The sequence below is a fragment of the Orcinus orca genome, chromosome 10 (assembly GCF_937001465.1).
Source record: "Orcinus orca chromosome 10, mOrcOrc1.1, whole genome shotgun sequence".
NCBI classification, from domain to species: Eukaryota; Metazoa; Chordata; class Mammalia; order Artiodactyla; family Delphinidae; genus Orcinus; species Orcinus orca.
Genome location: NC_064568.1, coordinates 47,104,871 through 47,128,645, shown reverse-complemented (window position 1 = coordinate 47,128,645; position 23,775 = coordinate 47,104,871). Strand labels below are relative to the sequence as shown.

Genomic DNA, 23,775 nt, shown 5'->3' with positions numbered 1-23,775 from the left:
CCAGTACCCAGAGGTGCTACAACATATAATCTAAGATGTCAAGTTTCTAACAAAAAAATTACAAGGAATTCAAAGAAACAAAAAAGTATGATCCATAAACCAGAAAAAAAGCAGGCATCAGAAACTGCCTGTGACAGTGCCTACATGCTGGGTTTGTCAGGAAAAGACTTCAAAGTAGCCATTATAAACATGTACAGAACTAAAGGAAATCAAAATTAAGAATTAAAGGAAGGTATGAGGACAATGTCCACACCAAATAGAGAATAGCAATAAAGAAAAATTATAAAAAAGAAACAAATGGAAACTCTGGAGTTGAAAAGTGTATCAAGTGAAATAAAAATTCGCTTGAATGGCTCAAAGTAGACTTGAACTGGCAGAAAAAGGAACAAGCAAGCTCTAAGATAGATCAATAGAGATTATAAAAGTCAAAGAACAGAGAGAAAAAAGGATGAAGAAAAGTGAAGTGAGACTCAGAGAAATGTGGGACGTCATTAAGCATACCAACATACATAAATGGGGAGTATCAGGAGAAGGAACAGAAGAGAAAGAAAGAGAAAGAACAGAAAAAATTCAAAGAAATAATGGCCAAAAACTTCCCAAATTCATTAAAAAGCAATCTACACATCCAGGAAGTTCAACAAATTCCAAAAAGGATAAACACACGCAGATCCACAGATACATCATAGTAAAAATGCTGAGAGTCATTACCCATGAGAGAACCCCAATCAGATTAACAGCTGACTCTCAGCAGAAACAACAGAGGCCAGAGGAATTAGAGTTTGTTGTTAGAAGGCCCACCTTACAAGAAATAATAAAGGAAGTTCTTCAGCCTGAAAGTAGTGACCACAGACAGTAAAATTCAAATCTACATGAAAAACATCAAAGAGCACCAGGTAACAGTGATTATGTAATTATAAAAAACAATAGAAATGCCTATTTGCTCCTCCCCTTACTTGAATTACAAAACAATTGGATAAAATAATATGTATATAATGTATTGTTGGGCCTACAACATATAGAAACATATGTATATTTGCCAATAATAGCACAAGGAAGGTGGGTAGGAACAAAGCTGTAACAACCTAAGGAAATGACTAAAGATGGTAAAGTAATGTATTGTTGGGTTTTTAACAATAGATGTAACTTGTTTAATAATAATACCAAAGAAGGGGGTGAAAGGGAATAAAGCTACATAGCCCCTGCTCGCTGCAACTAGAGAAAGCCAGCGCACAGCAACGAAGACCCAACGCAGCCAAAAATAAAAGCTGACACTGTTAAGATGTATATGTTAAACCCTAGAGCAATCATTAAAAAAAAAAACTTCAAAAAAAGAAAGCAGGGAGTTCCCTGGTGGTCCAGTGGTTAGGACTCCACACTTCCACTGCTGGGAGCACGAGTTCGATCCTTGGTCGGGGAACTAATATCCTGCATGTGGTGTGGCCCCCCTCCAAAAAAAAAAGAGCAGTAACAAAATGGAAATAGAGTCACAGATGTAGAAAACAAATTATTTATGGCTACCAGGGCATAACAAGTGGGGAGGGATAAATTGGGAGATTAGGATTGACATATACACACTACTATATATAAAATAAATAACTAATAAGGACCTACTATATAGCACAGGGAACTCTACTCAATACTCTGTAATGGCCTACATGGGAAAAGAATTTTAAAAAGAGTGGATATATGCATTATATATATGTATAACTGATTCACTTTGCTGTACACCTGAAACTAACACAACATTGTAAATAAACTATAATCCAATAAATTTTTTTTTAAAAAAGCAGTAAAGGTGGAACAGAGAAACATAAAAAACATGTGACACATAGAAAATGAAAAGTAAAATGGCAGATGTGAATACAACCAAATCAATAACATGTGAATAGATTAAAACAACCCAATCAAGGGGCAGAGATTGTCAGACTAAGATGAAAAAACATGCTCCAACTATATACTATCTAAAGGAAACACACTTTAGATTCAAACATATAAACATATGGAAAGTAAAAGGATGAAAAAAGATTATCTCATGCAAACAGCAATCACAAGAAAGCAGGAGTGGCTATACAGGTTTCAGACAGACTTTAAAACAAAGTTACCAGAGATAAAGAAGATCATTTTTTATAATGATAAAAGGGTCAAACGACCAGGAAGATAACACAGATATAAACATATACTTAGGGACTTCCCTCGTGGTGCAGTGTTAAGAATCCACCTGCCAATGCAGGGGACACGGGTTCGAGCCCTGGTCCGGGAAGATCCCACATGCTGCAGAGCAACTAAGCCCGTGCGCCACAAATACTGAGCCTGCGCTCTAGAGCCCGTGAGCCACAACTACTGAAGCCCACGCACCTAGAGCCCATTGTCCACAACAAGAGAAGCCACCGCAATGAGAAGCCCGCGCACTGCAATGAAGAGTAGGCCCCGCTCACCTCAACTAGAGAAAGCCCACATGCAGCAACGAAGACCCAACGCAGCCAAAAATAAAATTAATTACTTAAAAAAAAATAACAAATATATATTCACCTAGTAACAAAGCACCAAAATACATGACAAGAAATGAAGGGAGAAATAGACAATTCAACAATAAGAGCTAGCATATGACCCTGCAATCCCACTCCTGGGCACATATCCAGAGAAAAACATGGTCCGAAAGGATACATGCACCCCAGTGTTCATTGCAGTACTGCTTACAATAGCAAAGACATGGAAGCAACAAGATGGATAAAGAAGATGTGGTACATATATACAATGGAATATTAGCCATTAAAAAGAATGAAATAATGCCATTTGCAGCAACATGGACGGACCTAGAGATTGTCATACTGAGTGAAGTTAAGTCAGACAGAGAAGGAGAATGATATCACTTATAAGCAGAATCTAAAAAGAAATGATACAAATGAACTCATTTACAAAATAGAAACAGACTCACAAACTTAGAGAACGAATTTATGGTTACCAGGAGGGAAGGGTGGGGCAAAGGGATAGTTAGGGAGTTTGGGATTGACATGTACACACTGCTATATTTTAAAATGGGTAACCAACAAGGACCTACTGTATAGCACAGGGAACCCTGTTCAATGTTATGTGGCAGCCTGGATGGGAGGGGAGTTTGGGGGAGAACGGATACATGTATATATATGGCTGAGTCGCCTTGCCCTGCACCTGAAACTATCACAACATTGTTAATTGGCTATACTCCAATATAAAATTAAAAGTTAAAAAAACAAAAAAGAATTTAGAGTGGGCAGATGACACAATCAGAAAATATATATATATATGTAACTGAATCACTTTGCTGTACACCTGAAACATTGTAAGTCAACTATACTTCAATAAAAACAAACAAACAAACAAACCTTAGATGCTTACTCTGCAGTCCAGATAGCTATGGATCATCTAGCCAAATATGATTAAGTTCAGAAAGGGACTCTTAAACTCAGTCAATTTCATGAGGGTTATTTCACATTCTCATTTCTCTGATTTCAGTCAGCAACCCATGGTGCCAGTGTTGTCACAAGAAATAACCTTCATGAGCAAAAAGTAAGAGCTGCAGGGAGCACTGCATGGGCTCTCTCCTTCCCTGTGTTCTCACTTCATGTTCCCGGTCTCTAAGCCTGCTGGGAATGCACTTACCTGGGATGTCATCAACCTCAACTTTGCTAACAAACTTAAAGGAGCAGGAGAGTTCCCCATGGAAATCACCACCATTATAAAGGGGAGCTGTGAATACCCTTGCTCCCATCACTTTTTAAAAAAAAATTATTTATTTATTTTGGGCTGTGTTGGGTCTTCATTCCAGTGGGCGGGCTTCTCATTGCGGTGGCTTCTCTTGTTGCGGAGCATGGGCTCTAGGCATGAGGGCTTCAGTAGTTGCGGCACATGGGCTCAGTAGTTGTGGTTCGCCGGCTCCAGAGAGCAGGCTCAGTAGTTGTGGTGCACGGGCTTAGTTGCTCTGCAGCATGTGGGATCTTTCCGGACCAGGGATCGAACCTGTGTCCCCTGCACTGGCAGGCGGATTCTTAACCACTGTGCCACCAGGGAAGCTCTCCCATCACTTCTTGATGTGTACAGACAGGACAGAGTCCTTTAACATAGTCACATACATATGTCACTTTCCATTAAATAAACAGATGCTCTAATATCACAAACATCAATTCTCTTGCTTGAGTCCAGATCTACTGAACACTGTGATTGTGCAGAAAGCGCGATCAACATTTTGCTCCAATAACATACCAATTTGTGTGCTAATATTCCCTGAATACTGAAAATGGGGGAGGAAAAGGAACATTTTAGATGGAAAAAGAGAGCATAATGAGGTGTTAATGGTATAATGGACCTAAAAGGTAAGTAAAACAACAAACGTATCAGGAAAGAATTGCAATTGACAGCTAAAAGCATTAACGTTATCGAAAGGTTCAAACACCAAAAATTCACCATTTGTTCAATCTTCTAACATAGGCATCGCCCCGTTACCGTTCATACCATTCACAAAGATCCATCTAATCATCTCAAAATCAGCTTTAAAAAACCAAGACTCCGTAAAGGGTTAGGCGATCTAAGAAGCACGTATACAGGTGCAGCAAAGGACCAAGAAATTAGTAAAGTTGAACGGTTTATCAAAAGCAAAAATGACAGGCTCCCTTCCTTGAGAAAAAGGAAGAAATTGAAGGGGTCTCCTGGAGAAGAAAAAAGGGACTGTGAGAATATAAAGACACTACTGAATTCTGTGCTTTAAAAGTCCCTTACCTAAGGAGAGTCCACAGCGGACCCTCCAAAAGAGAAAGACAAGCTTGGAACAAGAATAAGTTCTTCCCTTCAGGAAAGTCAGTATTGTGGAAATACGCAGAAGGTAGTTGAGAGCTGGGGCCGACCCTCAGGCGAAGATACCTAGAGAGGCAGCCCGGGTCCGGACTCGGGAAGAGGCCAGCGACGAAACGGCAGGACCGAGAACAGGAGGGAAGAACCAACAGGTCGCTTAGGAGCCAAGCGCCTGGATGAGGGCTCGGTTCCGGTTCTCTGCTCAGCCCCAGACCTTAGAATTGCGCCAGGCTCGTAGCGTGCGCCCAACACATAGACGGAAGGGAAGAGAGCTGTTCCATTAGTGTATTATCTTGGAGAGACAGAGGGAGATTTCAAACATCCCCCGCCGCTCAGTCCGCTCCTGCCCTTCCCGCCCAGCAGGAAAGCTCGTATTTGGGGGCGGAGACGGGGTCACGAAGCCTGGGTTTCTCACTTACTTTTGCAGCCGGACGCCATGGTGCCCTCACCCCTCGATCCCGAGACCGACGGAGCGACCGCTCTCACTTCCAGCCCAGCCGCACACGGAGATTCCGCCCACTCAAGATGGCCGCGAATTTAAATTTGGCGCTCAGGTCGGACGTTGACGCCAGCACGGAGGCTGCCATGTTGCCAGGCCCTGTGTGAGGGGCGGGGACGACGTGACGTCACGAGTAAGCGCCGTCGCCTCTGTACAGTCTCCAGGCGGCTTTGGGGTCCTGTTTTTCCCTAGCGCGGCTATGAGCAAGCGGAACCAGGTGTCGTACGTGCGGCCAGCCGAGCCGGCGTTCCTGGCCCGCTTCAAGGAACGGATCGGCTACGAGGAAGGGCCCACGGTAGAAACCAAGGTGAGCCCGGGCCAGTCCCGTTACCGCAGAAATGCGGCCCGCTCCGCCAATTCCAGCTTCTGGCTTGACTTGGAGGCCAGATACTGATGGGTCCCTCCTCGCACCCGCGGCCGGCCCCTAGTCCGAGTGTCCTCAGACCCCAGGCTGGTCATCTTCAAACAAACTACTGCCTCTTTCGCCCAGGAAGCTATTTGTCGTTTTCACAGTGCTGCTGTGTTTTTGAAAATGACTTCACGCAGGTAAAGCGCCTCGTCCTTGGTAGACAGTTAAGAAAGATTTTCGTCTCTCTTCGTTTTCACTTGCTTATCGCACAACCTGTAGTTAGCAGTGTGGGTGGTAGCGTCGTCCCATTTTCCAGGTAAAGAAACTAAGGCCACTTGATCAAATGACCTGATATCCTAAGCCTTGAGTCTGGAACATCCTTAACGAATGCCCTAGATCTACTTCTGTGCTTGTTGTCACCAAAAAAAAAAAAAAAAAAAAACGGAAAGCAAAAACCTTTTGTATCTTGGCTTTCAATAGAAGAAGAGGAGCTTCAGGAAGGAGCCACACCTGGATAGTTTAGAAATGGGGATCGGTGGGAGGCAACTTCTAAGCTCCCCCAGGCTCCTACCCGAACTGATTCACATCAAAATCTGCCCTACCTTTTTTAATAGAAAGAGTCTATTATGCTTAGGGCATGTGTGGAGAAATAGAGAATTTATTTAGCACTTTGTGTCTAGCACTTGCACAAAGACCCACCCCTCAAGTCACTTAGTAGAAGGACACAAGATTGACTTAAGTGCAGTTAATCCAGTGAGTATGTGCTAAATCCAGGCCCTGGGCCAGGCTCTGAAAGGACAAAGAGATGGATCTCCAAAATGCCCTGTTCTTTAACACCTTCCTGCCTGCCTCATCTCAGCCTTCACAGGTCACCACCTCAGTGAAGCCTTTTGAACCTCCCCCAGACAGTAACTCCTCCTCTATTCTTCTCTTCACTCTATCCGCATCTTATCTGCAATACTCATCATTATGCATGGCAACTACTTACTCTCTTGGGTATCTCCACCACTAAATCGAACACTCTAAGTATCTTAATCCCTCTATATTTTCCTAGTACAGTGCCTGTGGCACCAAGTAGTGGGTGACAAGTTACATTGGTTAGATGACTGTGGTTATCGTCAGGCAAGGCTTCATGGAGGAAGGGACATTTAGATTGAATCTTGAGCATGGGTAAGTCAGCAGGTAGAGATGAAAGGAACAGCATGGGTAAAGGTGTAGAGATAGTGAGTCACGGACTGACTGTGTTTAGAAGTGATTGAGGGACTGACAGAGGTGAGGCCATATGGACTATTCAGTAGGCAACAAGGAGCATGTTTGGATAGAGATAACATGATCAGGGAGTGACTGGTCCCCAGGACCAAAAACAGTGACTATGGCAAAGAGGATGAAGTTTGAGAAAAGGGACATGGTTTCAGCAATAAGGAGAATATGGACCTAATTTTATAGTTTGCTTCAGGTCCTAGTGATGATCATGTGTGTGCCTAGTTAACACCTTGAAGATTGCAGCTTAGAATGCTATCTTAGGAGAACTCGGGGCGGCGGGGTGGGGGAACTTTCCAATTAATATCAGTCATTCGGGTTAACACATTTGATCAACAGACTTTTCCATAGACAGATGTCCCAGGTTCCTGTGTTTGCGAAACCAACTTCATTCTTAATCATTTTGGCAGTATAATCATTCTAGGAATCTGTTAACAAAAAGAAAAGAGTTTCATGGGAAATCACTATATAATTATAGTTTATAGTTTAAGATTACAGCTGTGGTCGGACAGCTGCAGGGCTTTGTTGCCCTGTTTGGGAGACAATGAAGGCTCTGTGAGAGGTGGACTGACATCTATTTGAATAATGTGTGGTGGGTGTGCACGCCTTTCAACCTAGCATTTCCATTCGAGGAATTTATCTATGTGTAAGTTTGCAAAAGTGAACAAAAACATGTGCAAAAATTTTATTATAGTAGAAAAAAACTAGAAACAACCAAAATTTTTACTTAAAAAGAATTGGTCAAATAAACCATGAGATAACCATATGTATAAATACTGGGCCGTGATTTTTAAAAATAGATGATGCCATATGTATCTCAAGGCATTGTGCAAAGATGTTTTTGAGTAAAAAACTTGGGTGAGTGGGGCTTATATGATGTCTGACATTTTTAAAAATCTCAGTCAACTAGCCAAATATTACCATTTGTTGCACCTGTAGCGTCAGTGCATGGTTTCTGTTATTTTCTGTACTTTTTTATGTTTGGTAAATTTCATAATTTAAAAAGAAAAAAGGAAGCGAGTCATATAGTAGTATGTTCCGTGTCTTGTTTGTATACAAAATGTTTTCTGTACCTCCGTATTTTTATACACTTAGAATAACACTTAGGATACCCACCAAACAAGCTACTGGAAGGGGGTAAAGATAAGCAGAAGTAGGTGAAGGAGGACCTTTTACTTGCCGTTTTCTGTACTTTGGTGGTGTTTATTTTTTGTCACACTTTGAGAAGAGGTGTACATGAAAAGGGTTGATGAAGAGCAGAGAGAACTGCTGTAGTCAGCACTACCTTGAGTAGGCTGAATGCTGGCAGAACATGAAGCAGAGGGCCCCTGACTTCAGGAACTGCAAGCTGGGGTCCTGCTGAAATGGAAACCAGCTCCCTTGGACAGGCACCCCAGGATAACTGGCAGGTGGACCTCTTCCCTACTCTGGTGAGGTTAGATTTTTAAGAGTTACTTGAAAATTCATTGCCAAACACATTTAGTCAATAATGTTACCTTTCTCACTCTAGTAATTACAGTTTCTCACAGAGACAGTGGTTGTATTTAGTTCAAGGTCAGCAACTTAAATGTTATGTTTGTGTTTTTTCCTAGAGAATCCAGCTTCAGCTCCCAGGTGAAGATGGTGATCACAGTGACAAAGAAGATGAACAGCCCCAAGTGGTGGTTTTAAAAAAGGGAGACCTATCAGTTGAAGAAGTCATGAAAATTAAAACAGAAATAAAGGCTGCCAAAGCAGGTATGTCTGAAAGTAAGCTGGTTTTTCTACCAACTTAATGAGTTAGGTATGAAATCATTTTATACAGTGGTATGGTATGTTTGAAGAGACAGTCCTAGGTTCAAACTTTGGCTTTAACACTTACCAGATGTGTTACCTTGAACAAGTTATTTCACCTCTCAGCCTCAGTTACCTCATCAGTAAAATGGGGACAAGTTGTGCCCACTTTATTGGGCTGTTATAAGGATTAAGTGCAAATTTAAGTAAAAACATCCTGTTTTTTAAAAAAATACCTGGTTAGGTTTACAAACTAGTCAACAGAGGTGTATTTAATTAGTGCCTGGTGTGTGGTATGCTATATAGTATTTTTTTCATTATTTGTAGTATTTATTACATTGATTTAGGAGGAAATGCTGGAGTTCCAAACAATCTCTTTTCGAGATACTTAAAAAATATAGCCTGATTGTAATGAATTGGGGACTGGCAATATTACACTATACTTCATTCGGTACATGAGTTTTTGTTTTTTGTTTTTTGTGGTACGCAGGCCTCTCACTGTTGTGGCCTCTCCTGTTGCAGAGCACAGGCTCCAGACGCACAGGCTCAGCGGCCATGGCTCACGGGCCCAGCCGCTCCGCGGCATGTGGGATCTTCCCGGACCGGGGCACGAACCCGTGTCCCCTGCATTGGCAGGCGGACTCTTAACCACTGCGCTCTGTACATGAGTTTTTATTAAGTGACTGCATGTCTTGTGGCTATATAGCTAGAGGCAGTGGAAAAGACCAGACTGAATTGACTCAAGGACATCCATAAATACTGTATGAGATTTTCTTGCCGTTTGACTCTCCGATAAAGTCAAAATAACGAGAGAAAGAAAGTTTTTTAACTTTGTTTTTTGCTGCAGATGAAGAACCAGCTTCAGCTGATGGAAGAATTATGTATCGAAAACCAGTCAAGCGTTCCTCAGATGAAAAATATTCCGGTTTAAGAGCAAGCTCAAAAAAGAAGAAGACAAATGAAGAAGATGAAATAAATAAGCAGGATTCAGTTAAAAAAAACTCACAAAAGCAAATCAAAAATAGTAGCCTCCTTTCTTTTGACAATGAAGATGAAAATGAATAAGTGTAAATAAATATTTTGGACTTAGTCTTCTTTAAGAACATACGGAGTATTTTTTTAAATAACATCTTTTTTTCCTATTATAATACAAGTTTAGGGACTTCCCTGGTTGTCCAGTGGTTAAGACCTCATGCTTCCACTGCAGGGGGCACAGGTTCGATCCCTGGTTGGGGAACTAAGATTCCATATGCTGCACGGTGTAGCCAAAAAATAAAAATAAAACATTAAAAGGAAAAAAAAAGATAATACACGTTCACTGGAGAAAATTTAGAAAATACAGAAAACATTCAGTAAGATAAAACATATCTATCCATCAATACCCTTTTGACCTGAACTGCTAACTCTCTATACATTAACAACCCTAACATTTTGTTATTTCCTGTGTGTGGGATGTGTGTGTATGTAAATTATATTTTTCTAAACAAAATTGTGATTGTATTCTGTATGTTCTCAGTCCTGCTTCTCACTTGACGTTGTATCATGAGCATTTTTCTAGGTCAATACAATTCAAAATCCTGACATTAATAGCTACAGAGAATGTTGTAATTAAACAGATCCTGTATTTTATCTTCCTCTTCAACAGAACCTCACTTTGGATGAGGGAGATGATCATGTGCCTAGTTACCAATACTTCCCCAGCTTCTGCTAAGGGTAGCCATGTGACAGCTCTGGTAAGTTAAGAGATACAAGTGGATCTTGAACAAGTAATAATACAGGTGACCATGATACAAGTTAGGATCTACTGAATCACATGGTGACTATTATTGATTACATGGTTTAAAAAAAAAAGATAAAAGTGGAAGTCTGCTTACTAGGTTTTTTGATACAAAAGGACAGATTTGGCAAGCATGAACCTTTGTCCTCTCTCCATCCTGCCTGGAGCACAAACATGAAACCAAGAAGTACCAGAGCCATTTTGGGGCATGAAGAAGACAGCCACTTGTTCTGGGTGGTAGAGTGGAAAGACTCGAGGAGCTTGGATCGTGATGGCATGCCTGGAGGAGCTGCTGTACTAGCCTTGGACTTCCTGATACATGAGGATAAACACCATCTTAGTTAAGCCTCTGTCAGGTTTCTGTTACATGCAGCCTAATGATACAGTGGTAGAATGTGTGTGCACAGAAACCTCCAAGTGTATTTCTGATGATTTCCTTAGAATGAGTTGCTGGAAGCAGAATTACTAGATCAAAGTATTTGAATATTTCTAAAGCTTTTCATGCTTTCTTTCAAATTGCTTTCTAGGTGGTTTTTACCATTTTATTCATCTACAATAGCCCGCATCACCTCATCCATGATGCATTCAATTTGATGCTTTGAAAATGGTGTTTAATAGTTATATTTAACTGGCATTTTTTTTTTGATTGACCAGGGAAGCTAAACTGTTTTTCATGTTACCTAATAATTTTCCTCATTACTGCAAGTCAACCAAAACTGGAGACTTGTCAAGATCCCATTCTTCACCAGCCAGAAATTAGGAATTTCAGATTCCATGTTATGAATTTGGCACCACATCTATCTTTCAGCCATTTTAAGACCTAGTGTAAAGAATCCTCAAAAGTGATTCATGTGAGTGGGCTAGTGAGTCCTGAAATAGGCTCTCTAAATTATACAAACTAGTCCCGAAGCCATTCCTAGTACTATCTTTAATGTATACTCACGTAACAAGCCAGGGTTTTTTCTAATCTGTATCATTGCTATATCTATTCTTGTACCAACACCCCACTGCTTTAATTACTGTAAATGTTAGTATGTCTTATCATTTACAGGTGGGAGTCTTGAGGGCAGGGACTTTGTCTTACCTCTGTATCCTCTGTACCCAGAACAGTACCTAACATATTAAGAGCAGAATAAATATAGTTAGAATAAATGAGTGTTTAATTTTTTTTTTTTAACAGGCTGGTGGTTCTCAAAGTGTGGATCGTTGACAAGCAGCATCAGCACCCCTGGAAACCTAAAGATGCAAATTTGCAGGCCTTGCCTGAGAATCAGAAATTTCAGGTGTAGGGCCCAGCATTCTCTGTAACAAGTCTGCCAGGTGGTTCTGATGCTCACTCGAATTTGAGAAATACTGATAAAGCCTATTATAAGGGAGATAAAACAAAAAATTTAAACAAGTAACATGAAAGACTATTTAAAAGATCTTAAATCTTGAAACTTATCATATTGATGAAGTCTTTACTGTAGGTGATATTTCTAACAATGTTAAGTGTAAGTGTTACCAGCCAGGAAGCATATCTCATGATGAAAGCCCAAGACCAAGGTAGGGTGTCAGGTGACATCTGCTAAGCAGCCTTAAGAAAATTGCTTCACCTCTGTAAACTGCTTTCTAAGAACAGTGGGTCCTGTTAATTGCAGAGAAAGGTGAATGAGTTTGGGGCCAGAGAAGAGAGGCTAGTCCTTTTCCCTCACGAACTATCCCCTTGCTTCTCAGAAATGGACCATAGGAGCACGGCTAGACAAATAGGCCAGTAATGTAATCCCAGGGCTGAGGCAGGAATAGTAAAAGGACAAGCCTGGAACATCTTGTGCCCAAAAGTAAGGCGGTCCTCAAAGAATAATGGGGGCATGTCAAAAGCACACACCTGGAGGAGAAGGGCTAGGTCTTCCTTGCAGTAGAATCCCAATTAATAAATGTAGGAGGAATGATGGAAATAGAAAAATCACCATTTGGGGGACTTCCCTGGTGGCGCAGTGGTTAAGAATCCGCCTGCCAATTCAGGGGACACAGGTTCGAGCCCTGGTCCGGGAGGATCCCACATGCCGCGGAGCAACTAAGCCAGTGTGCCACAACTACTGAGCCTGCGCTCTAGAGCGCTCGAGCCACAACTACTGAAGCCCGCACACCTAGAGCCCGTGCTCCGCAACAAGAGAAGTCACTGCAATGAGAAGCCCTTGCGCAGGAACAAAGACCCAACGCAGCCAAAAATAAAAATAAAATAAATTTTTTCAAAAAAGAAAATCACCATTTGGAAAATTCCACAATAATAAGTTGCAGTGGTCTGAATGGCAGCCTCCTAAGAGAGAGGTCCTAATCCCTGGAACCTGTGAATGTTACCTTATGTGGTAAAGTTTGCAGGTGTGATTAAATTAAGGCTCTCAGAGAATCCTGGATAATCTGGGGAGGCTCTAAAAGCCATCACACATTTCCTTGTAAGAGAAAGGCAGACAGAGATTAGACACAGACAAGACAATGTGAAGAGAGGCAGAGAATGCTCACAGCCACCAGAAGCTGGAAGAAACAAGATTCTCCCCAAAAGTCTTCAGAGGGAGTGCAGACCTGCCAACACCCTGACTTCAGCCTAATGAAACTGATTTCAAACTTCTGGCTTCTAGAACTCTGAGAGCATACATTTCTGTTCTTTTAAGCCACCAAGTTTGTGATAGTTTGTTACAGAGGCCATAGTAAACAAATACCTAAGTGGTGTTGGAAAGATTCATCAAAAGATGTCAAAATTAGTGGCCAGAAATATGCTGAAAAAATCACTATTTGCATAGTCTCAAAGTATATCTCCACCAGAGATTACAAAAGGAAAACAAGTCATTTACAGTGGAAAACCAGGCAGATGCCACCTTATCTAAATGATCAAAGTAACATTACCAGTAATAAGTCATACTGACATCATGACCTCCTTACATGATGCACTGAGATGGGCACGTCGCTTTCCAAAAGGGCCTTCCTGATGCCCTTTTCAAGGATAGGGCTCAAGTGCAGTACTAAAGAGGCCCAAGTCCTACAAGCTGACAATGGCACAGGAATGTCAATACAGGCTCCAGGGCTTCTCTGTCAGTGTCACTGCAAAGATGCCCATTTATACTTTCTTCTGAAGAAATCCTTTATTCTGAGATTATAGGTTTCTTACCTCTGGTTTTTATTTTATGAAATAATGGTTATAACAAATAGCAGGTTAATCTAATGTGCTTACTTGTCAAAATAAAAGGTCATCAAATCTATATCAGCGTCCAAAAAATATTTTGAAGTTTATTGCCTAGGAAAGCCAAATATCAAGGCCAGCACTGTCTGATAGAATATTCCACAATATGATTCACTTTGTTATACAGCAGAAACTAACACAACAATGTAAAGCAATTATACTCCAATAAGGATGTTAAAAAGAAAAGAATATTCCACAATAATGGAAATGTTTTACAGCTCTGCTGCCCCTAGCCACATGTGGTCATTGAGCACTGGAAATGTGGCTAGAGTGAGTGAGAAACTGAACTTTTCCTTCTGTTAATTTTAACTAGCTTAAATAGCCACATGTAGGAAATTCCCTGGCGGTCCAGTGGTTAGGACTCAGCGCTTTCACTGCCGAGGACCAGGTTCAATCCCTGGTCAGGGAACTAAGATCCCACAAGCCACACGGTGCAGCTAAAAGAAAAAAAGAGAACAAAATAGCCACATGTAATTAGTGGCCACTCCATTGGACAGTGTAGTTTTAGGTATTATTGGAGTAAACAGGATTTTTTCTTTCACTCATTAGGAGTCCTGCAACTCCTGAGGAAGTCTCTGGCACTTTGTAAGGGTCAAAGGTATTTTCACATTTGACACAAAACAGTGCAAAATGCAATCATATCTGATTGCATGGCTCAAGATAACCAGGGCAATGCAGTCACATCAGGAAGCAAGACACATGTCTTCTGAGTTTTCAAGCTCCCACTTCTGTGGCTCTTTTCCCAGTCCTGGGCCCTGTCTCTCCAGAGGTTCTTGCTTTCTGAGCCTCACATTGCTATGGAAACAGTTTTGACTGACATCTACTCTCACCAACCTACTGCTTCTCCCAAGTTATGCACGAAGTCTTTCAGACAGGAGAAAGGCTAGACGGAAGGCGTCTGTCCAGGCCTGAGGTTAGGAATCCTCCATTGCCCCACAATCATTCTAGGCTAATGGCAGCCCCAAGTTTAACGTGATTTAGGCATATGTGGTCCCAGAAGCTGGGACAGAAGGGACCATTGAGTTATCATCATTGATCTGAACGTTTCCTTAGATACTGGCAACAGCTAACACAGTACTGGTCCCAGGAGCTGCTGGGGGAGAGCTGACCAAGTTCCTCAGCTGTAGGATGGGACCCCGAACTTTGTATTCGTGTAGCTGTTTCCCCAAATTCTCCCAAGTCTAGCCATAACTTCTCTTGCTCCTCAGCCCATCACAGCCTCCATTCTCTCCAAAGTCTGGATCCTCTGAATCTGCAGTGTGGGGTCCTAGAACACAAACCATCTGTCCTGCCTTGACACTCGCAGTCCTTCCCAGCCTTCTCCTCCCTACGCCAATCCAGCTGTGCACCACTACACTTTTCCCCTCCTGCCCTGGGCGCCTGAGGAGATGGTAGCACAGAGTCAGTTTTCCCATTGCCCTTGCCTCTCCCTGAGCCAACAAGTCAAGCTGGGTCTCTGGTACAACTGCGGCAGTATTGTCTACCTCCCAGAGAAGGTTCTCTGTAAACTTGTGGGCAATGGAAGCTGGACACCCAATTAAAGATGGGGAAACATCCTGAACAGATACCTCACCAAAGAAATATACAAATGGCAAATATGCATAGAAAAGATGCCCCACCTCATATGTCATCAGGGAAACACAAATTAAAACAACAATAAGCTACCACTACACACGTATTAAAATGGCTAAAATCCAGAGCACTGACAACAGCAAATGTTAACAAGAATGTGGAGCAACAGGAACTCTCATTCATTGCTGGTGGGAGTGCAAAATGGTCACCACTTTGGAAGACAGTTTGGCGCTTCCTTAAAAAACTAAACGTGATCCAGCAATTGCGCCCCTTGGTATGTACCCAAAGAACTTGTAAACTTAGGTCCACACAAAAACCTGAACACAGATGTTCATTGCAGCTATATCCATAATTGCCAAAGTCAGGAAACAACCAAAGTATCCTTCAGTAGGTGAATGGATAAATAAACTGCGGTACAACAAGACAATGGAATGTTATTTAGCGCTAAAAAGAAATGAGCTATCGGGCTTCCCTGGTGGTGAAGTGGTTAAGAATCTGCCTGCTAATGCAGAGGACACGGGTTCAAGCCCTGGTCGGGGAAGATCCCACATGCCATGGAGCGGCTGAGCCCGTGTGCCACAACTACCGAGCCTGCGTTCTAGAGCCCGCGAGCCACAACTACCGAGCCTGCGAGTCACAACTACTGAAGCCCGTGCACCTGGCGCCCGTGCTCCACTAAGAAAGAAGCCCGTAATGAAAGCCCGCATGCAGCAACGAAAACCCAACGCAGCCATACATTAATTAATTAAAAATATTTTTTAAAAAAAGAAATGAGCTATCAAGCCATGAAAAGACATGGAGAAAATTAAATGCATATTACTATGGGGAAAAAAAAAACAATTCAAAAAGGCTGCATAGGGCTTCCCTGGTGGCGCTGTGGTTGAGAGTCCGTCTGCCGATGCAGGGGACACGGGTTTGTGCCCCAGTCCGGGAAGATCCCACATGCTGCGGAGCGGCTGGGCCCGTTAGCCATGGCCGCTGAGCCTGTGCATCCGGAGCCTGTGCTCCGCAACGGGAGAGGCCACAACAGTAAGAGGTAAGAGGCCCGTGTACCGCAAAAAAAAAAAAAAAAAAAAAAAAAAAAAAGCCTGCATAGGGGCTTCCCTGGTGGCACAGTGGATAAGAATCCGCCTGCCAATGCAGGGGACACGGGTTTGATCCCTAGTCCGGGAAGACCCCACATGCCGCGGAGCAACTAAGCCCATGTGCCACAACTACTAAGCATGTGCTCTAGAGCCCGTAAGCCATAACTACTGAAGCCCACGCGCCTACAGTCCATTCTCCACAACAAGAGAAGCCACTGCAATGAGAAGCCCACGCACCGCAACGAAGAGTAGCCCCCTGCTCGCTGCAACTAGAGAAAGCCTGCGTGCAGCAACAAAGACCCAACACAGCCAAAAAATAAAGAAATTTTTTAAAAATGGCTGCATACTGTACAATTCCAACTACATGACATTCTGGAAAAGGCAAAACTTTGGAGACAATAAAAATATAAGTAGTTGTCAGGGGTTGGGAAGAGGTGGGGATGAATAGGTGGAGCACAGAGGATTTTTAGGGCAGTGAAACTATTCTGCATGATACTATAATGATGGAAACATGTCATTATACATTTATCCAAACCCATACGATGCGTGACTCTTAAGAGAACCCTAATGTGTTGGAGAAAAGGGAACCCTCCTACACTGTTGGTGGGAATGTAAATTAGTGCAGTCACGATGGAGAATAGTATGGTAGTTTCTCAAAAAACTAAAAATAGAGTTGCCATGTGATACAGCAATCCCATTCCAGAGAAAACGATAATTCAAAAAGATACATGAACCCCTGTGTTTATAGAAAAACTGTTTATAATAGCCAGGACATGGAAAAAACCTAAATGTCCAATGACAGATGAATGAATAAAGAAGATGTGGTATTTAACACAGATGTAGAGAACAAACATATGGATACCAAGTGGGGAAAGTGGTGGGAGGAGGTGGTGTTGGTGGGATGAATTGGGAGATTGGGATTGACATATATACACTAATATGTATAAAACATTAATAAGAACCTGCTGTATAAAAAATAAATAAATAAATAAAAAGATATGGTATTTACACACAGTGGAATATTACTCAGCCATTAAAAAAGAAATAATGCCATTTGCAGCTACATGGATGGACCTAGAGATTATCACAGTAAGTGAAGTAAGTTAGAAAGAGAAAGACAAATACCATATGATATCACTTATACGTGATATCTAAAATATGACACAAATGAACTTATCTATGAAACAGAAACACTCATAGACATAGAGAACAAACTTGTGGTTGGCAGGGGGGTGTGCAGCAGAGGGATGGATTGGGAGTTTGGGACTAGCAGATGCAAACTATTATATATAGAATGCATAAATGACAAGGTCCTACTGTATAGCACAGGGAACTATATTCAATATCCTGTGATAAGCCATAATGGAAAAGTATATATGTATATATATACACATATATATATATGCACATACATATATATACATACATATCTGAATTACCTTGCTGTACACCAGAAACTAACACAACATTGTAAATCAACTATACTTCAATTAAAAAAAAAAAGAGTTAACCCTAACTTGAACTATGAATTTTCAGTTCATAGTGTGTAGGTTCATGGACTGTAACAAATGTATCACCCTGGTGCAGGACATTGATAATGGGGAGATTGTACATATGTGGGAACTCAATGTACTTTCCATTCAATCTTGCTGTGAACCTAAAACTGTTCTTTTTTTATTTTTATTTTTTAAATTTTTGCCTGCAGTTGGATCTCAGTTGCTGTGTGCGGGCTTTCTCTAGTTGCGGCGAGCAGGGGCTACTCTTCGTGCGGTGCACGGGCTTCTCGTTGCGGTGGCTTTTCTTGTTGCGGAGCACGGGCTCTAGGTGCACAGGCTTCAGTAGTCGTGGTGCGTGGGCTCAGTAGTTGTGGCTCGCAGGCTCTAGAGTGCAGGCTCAGTAGTTGTGGTGCACGGGCTTAGCTGCTCTGCGGCATGTGGGATCTTCCCAGACCAGGGCTCGAACCTGTGTCCCCTGCATTGGCAGGTGGATTCTTAACCACTGCACCACCAGGGAAGTCCCCTAAAACTATTCTTAAAAAGTCTATTTTAGAAAAAGGAGGGAAACATGTTTCCTTGTTTATAATCATCTATCTCTGGAAGGAAAACAAAAAACTGATAATATTTTTTATCTGGGGTGGCTGCCAAGAAGGCTTTTCACTGTTTAACTTTTGTGCTTTTAGAATTTTAAACCATAAGCTTCTATTGTCTAGTCAAAAAAAATAATGAAATTTTTAAAATAAAATTAAAGATCATACCTTCTGAAAATCCTAAGGCAATAATTTTAAATGATGAAAAAGCTTTATATACAAACATGTTTCACTGCTGAGTTAATAATTTTACTAGCTAACGTGAGCACATACCATGTGTCAGGCATTGCATTAAGTGGACTAGCTGATTTATAAGAAAAAATTGGCATTAATTTAAACAACAAACAGAAGGGAAACAGTAAATTATGAGCAGGTCAATAAGCAACCATTAAAACGAGGTTTATAGAAAGTCTGTAATAGTATGGCTAAATCCTTACGTTAAATCAAATGGCAAGATGTAATATAATAATCATAGTTACTTTTTTTTTTTTTTTTTTTTGGCCACACAGCTTGTGGGATCCTAGTTCCCTGAACAGGGATTGAACCTGGGCCCACTGCAGTGGAAGCGCGGAGACCTAAACACTGGACCTCTAGGGAATTCCCCATAGTTACTTTTTTTTTTTTTTAATGGAAGAAAGAAAAGCTAAGCAGAGAAGAAAGGCTAGAATAAATACACTAAAGTAAGTACTTCAGTATATGTACTTGGTGAAAGTAGGTAATTTTAATTTTTTCCACTCTTATTTTATAAATGTATTTCAATGAGCACACATTAAGTTGAAAATAATACCTCCCCCTCTGTTTTTCACAATTTGGGCATCTCACACAATGGAAAGGTTCAGTGATGGAAAATTACCTGTGAGTTTGGTGCTATAAAAACCAGGATCTAGACTGAGATTCAACTCTGACATTAGCTGTTTGACTTTGGGAAGTCAAGTTTCTCTTTCTTTATCCCTGACTCTGGAAATGCGGAAAATATCTCCTACTTTTCCTACAAGGGCACCTTTTAGTGTTAGATGTGCTTATTTACCTTAAGTAGCTTATTAGCATTGCATGAAGCACCATTAAAAGTATCCTTTGAGGGCTTCCCTGGTGGCACAGTGGTTAAAAATCCACCTGCCGGGACTTCCCTGGTGGCGCAGTGGTTAAGAATCCACCTGCCAATGCAGGGGACACAGGTTCAAGCCCTGGTCTGGGAAGATACCACATGCCGTGGAGCAACTAACTAAGCCAGTGCACCACAACTACTGAGCCTGTGCTCTAGAGCCCGCGAGCCACAACTACTGACCCTGTGTGCTGCAACTACTGAAGCCAGAGCGCCTAGAGCCCGTGCTCCACAATAAGAGAAGCCACCGCAATAAGAAGTCCGCACACTGCAATGAAGAGCAGTCCCCGCTCTCCGCAACTAGAGGAAGCTCGCGTGCAGCAACAAAGAACCAATGCAGCCAAAAAAGAAAGAAAGAAAGAAAAGAATCCACCTGCCAATGCAGAGGACACGGGTTCAAGCCCTGGTCTGGGAAGATCCCACATGCTGTGGAGCAACTAAGCCCGTGTGCCACAACTACTGAGCCTGTGCTCTAGAGCCTGTGAGCCACAACTACTGAGCCCATGTGCTACAACTACTGAAGCCCACGAGCCTAGAGCCCATGCTCTGCAACAAAAGAAGCCATCACAATGAGAAGCCCACACACTGTCACAAAGAGCCAACACAGCCAAAAATAAATGTTTTTTTTAAAGTATCCTTTGATTTGTTTGCTTCTTTTGAGCTCTAAGAAGCCATTCTTTGTTGTGAGGCATCCCCACCCACTTATCCCCAAGACGTTATTCTCATGTAGGCCCCACCTGCTGGCGCCTAAGAACCCAACGTCTCCTACCCTCCTCTTCCCTTAAGAGGCTCCCCTTTAGTGTTGTGCTCCTAGATTTCAAAACAAATAAAGCCACGTCCTCATCAACAGGCTTATATTCTCTGTCTTATGCCCCCTCTCTATTCTCCTGTGTCTTCTCCTCATCCCACTCCACCTCAAAACACACACAAAAGTCCTGAACACGAGTTTTTACTCAGTTAGTGTTAGTGAGGCTTCCCTTTTCATGGAAACGAGAAGTCCAGAGCTTGAAGTGAAATTAGATCCAACAATGGAAGGTATCAAAATCTACATAAAACTATTCAGAGTACCCAAAATGTCCACTCAAATCCCAATCATTTCTTTTTTCTCTGATTAAATCTGAATTTTTTCAAGGAGAAACTGGTCTTAAATGTGTTCTCCTATTTAAATCTATATGTTATATTTTAAATAGCCTGTAGATTAAGTATGAAATCACAGCCCAATTACAAGGATATTCTTACGAAAAAATACATTATGATAAACAAAAAATTGACCTTTGTTTTCAATAACCAGATTTATAAACTTTTGCAACATTTATCACTCAAAACCAATTACTGGCAGTTAGTTATTATATACCACTCATTTTATTCTCAAGACAACCCTAGTAAGTAACCTCATTATTCTTTGGGGAGGATGGGAAAAACTGAGGCTCAGAGCGGTAAGGTCAGACACCCATTAAGTGGCAGAGAAGCCATCAAACTTAAGACTATCTAGTTCTGAGTCTATTTTCTAATTTTTTAGGACACATTGCTTTGTGCTCAACATACAAAACATTCATCCCAGGCGAAGATTTGAGTCCTAATCTCCTAAGAATTTAGAAAAAAAAAGAAGTGTTTTCATATTGATACAAGTCTTTCCACCCTAGTTATATCCCGAGTTTTATTCCCCAGCATGAAGCCTCTGATGTCGAGCAAGTGCTGAGCTGTGCCTGAAGGATTTCCCACAGTTAGCACATTCATAAGCTTTCTCTCCAGTGTGAATTCTGTAATGTTCACTAAGGTGTGCTTGCTTGCGGAAGGTTTTTTCACACTCACTACACTTAAAAAGTTTCTCTGCAGTGTGAGTTCTCTCATGTTCAACAAGGGAAGAGTTCTGAATGAAGGCTTTACCACATTTGGTACATATGTAGGGCTTCTCTCCTGAGTGGATTCTCTGATGCTGCCTGAGGCACGCACTCTGATTAAAGGCTTTCCCACAGTCATTACACTTATAAGGTCTATCTCCAGAATGACTTCTCTGATGACGAGTAAGGCATATGCTCTGACTGAAGGCTTTGCCACACTCGCTGCATTTATAGGGCTTCTCTCCAGTATGAATTCTCAGGTGTTTAACAAGGGATGGACTCTGACAAAAGGCTTTGCCACATTCATTGCATTTATAGGGTTTCTCCCCAGTATGAATTCTCAGATGCTGGACAAGGACTGCTTTTGTTTGAAAGGCTTTCTCACATTCATTACATTTATAAGGTTTCTCTCCCGTATGAATCCTCAGATGTTGAGTAAGATTTGACTGTTTCCGGAAACAAGTTCCACATTCAGTACAAACATAGGGTTTCTCTCCCGTGTGAATCTTCTGATGCTGGGTAAGAGATGATCTCTGAGTAAAAAACTTTCCACATTCACTACACTTGGAAGGTTTCTTCTGTCTTTTAAGTCTCTGATGTTTCACTTGCAGTGAAATCTGGCTGGAACTCATGCTTTTTGTAACACGATGAAGGGGGTGTCTAATAGGTTCCAGTTTAAAAGAAACTGTCTCTCAGATTCAGAATACTTACAAGGTACTTTCTCAAAGATGATTATCCTTAGAGTAACACTGTTCTCCTGTGAAAGGTCTGTGTGCATATGGTGTCCTCCCAGTCATTCCTGCAGGATTTCCCCTTCTAGTCCTTATTCAGCATGCATCTTCAACTTCTCCTAATGTGAACCCCTGATGACCAGGCTCTCTGACCCTCCATGTCTTTTCAAGTCATTTAACACTGTGCCATCAGGCTTGATTTTCTTGCCTGAAAAAAACATTCACAAAGAAAAATGTCCTACGTGCAGAAGAGAGGACCTGCATTGTGAAGTCCTGATTTTTATTCTCTTCTCAATAATAGAGAAGGAAGATCACAATGACCTGGGGAAAAGATTAGAATAGGTGATTGGGAGAAAGAGATTAAGTAGTGACAGGTTTTGGTAAATCTATAAACTTCCCTATTGTGATTGATTCTGAAACACTCAAATACTAAAAACTGACCCAGGTAATTTAGGATCATCCAGAGTGATAAATAGCAGGAGAATGTGAAAGGGATAAGTATATTAATCTTGGGTAAGTTAAGTGTTGGGGAAAATTACCACTCACCTACTGTTTCTAGTGTTCAAAAATGGGTGAAAAGTAATTATATTTCCTTAGGTTGCCTATAATCAGTACCTTGGCAGACCAGTGATAATTGAAGAGTTCCTCTTTCAAGATTTCAAAGGTGATCCAGGCTGTAACTTTTGCTAGGTCCATTTCACCTATCCTTCCCTATTCACTCACCTTGATAGGTGTCTCTTTGGACCTCTCTTTCTCTCCAAAACATTCAGCCCCTAGGTACAACTGGGAAGGATCTAGGTTTGAAAACTAGAGTTCTGCTTAATGAAAGAAAATAAGATATCACTGTTTTGTTTACATAAAAATAAGACAGAGGTGGTCCTTAAGGAAGAAGCCCCCATTGGACAGTAATTTCACTATAGCATCATGATCCAGGATCTGGCCCTCACCCTTGAAGTCAAAAAATGCTTCAAAATCTGATGTGTACTCATCAAATTCACAAGGAGAGTGATGTAGAAAACATAAAGTCACTTCACCAGTTTACAGTGAAAATTTTATACGCTTAATGTCCAGCTGGTTAATATATTCTCTCCAGTATAGAAAAACTGTATGGGAACCAAACTGTTGTCATCAGGACACTCCTTAGGAAGCACAGAACTGGAGAAAGAGTGGACTACTTAGACAATCTTAACGGCATCAAACTTTGAACCTGATGCTCTCAATAAAGGTGCACAGAATCAGAGAATGGATATTCAGGAACCACACATCAGAGCAACCTCTTCTCTGGATGGTCTGGAGACACAAACGCATTCTTATTCCCTGAGGCCTCCTTCTATTTTAGTTTTCTAATTATACAAGTTACACATGGATGTATCCTCACCTTAAAATATTTAGATAATATGAAAGTATACAGGATAAGACAGTAATTTTTATAACCATCACCACCCCACTCTACCCAAATGAAACCACCGCCTTCCCAGAGATAATTTGGAGTATATTCTTTCAGTCTTTTTTCTCCATATTTTTAACACACATATAGCATTTGATTCTTTTTACATAAATAAAATTGTTGTATAGATGCTGCTATGCAATTTGATTTTTTTTCACCAAGGAATGTGTCTTTGAGATCATTTCATGTTGGTACATACAGATCTACTGGGG

The 23,775-nt window shown here is 41.4% G+C and overlaps 3 protein-coding genes across 4 annotated transcripts in view; 1 reads left to right on the top strand and 2 right to left on the bottom strand.

The window, feature by feature from the left end:
* The window catches only part of KIF15 (kinesin family member 15), a 74,750-nt gene extending 69,389 nt beyond the window's left edge, over positions 1–5,361 (bottom strand). The window contains exon 1 of the mRNA XM_004277897.4: positions 5,244–5,361. Coding sequence (XP_004277945.1) covers positions 5,244–5,262 — 19 coding nt within the window. The 5' untranslated portion in view covers positions 5,263–5,361. The remainder of the gene's footprint in view (positions 1–5,243) is intronic.
* Positions 5,362–5,456: 95 nt separating this feature from the next.
* On the top strand, positions 5,457–9,808 carry KIAA1143 (KIAA1143 ortholog). Of its 2 annotated transcripts, none has more exons than XM_004277896.4 (3): positions 5,457–5,630; positions 8,525–8,669; positions 9,553–9,808. In XM_004277896.4, the coding sequence occupies exons 1-3, from the start codon at positions 5,523–5,525 to the stop codon at positions 9,768–9,770; spliced, it is 471 nt and encodes a 156-aa protein (XP_004277944.1). In that variant the 5' UTR covers positions 5,457–5,522; the 3' UTR covers positions 9,771–9,808. The 2 variants fall into 2 exon arrangements, with proteins under 2 accessions (XP_004277944.1, XP_033257996.1); XM_033402105.1 differs by lacking the exon at positions 5,457–5,630 and adding an exon at positions 5,637–5,869.
* An 11,393-nt stretch (positions 9,809–21,201) lies between these two features.
* ZNF501 (zinc finger protein 501) lies at positions 21,202–21,940 on the bottom strand. The gene is made up of 2 exons (XM_049715763.1): positions 21,932–21,940; positions 21,202–21,831 (listed from the first exon to the last, which is right to left on the bottom strand). Exons 1-2 carry the CDS (start codon positions 21,938–21,940, stop codon positions 21,202–21,204), a joined length of 639 nt encoding a protein of 212 aa, XP_049571720.1.
* Positions 21,941–23,775: the final 1,835 nt, after the last annotated feature.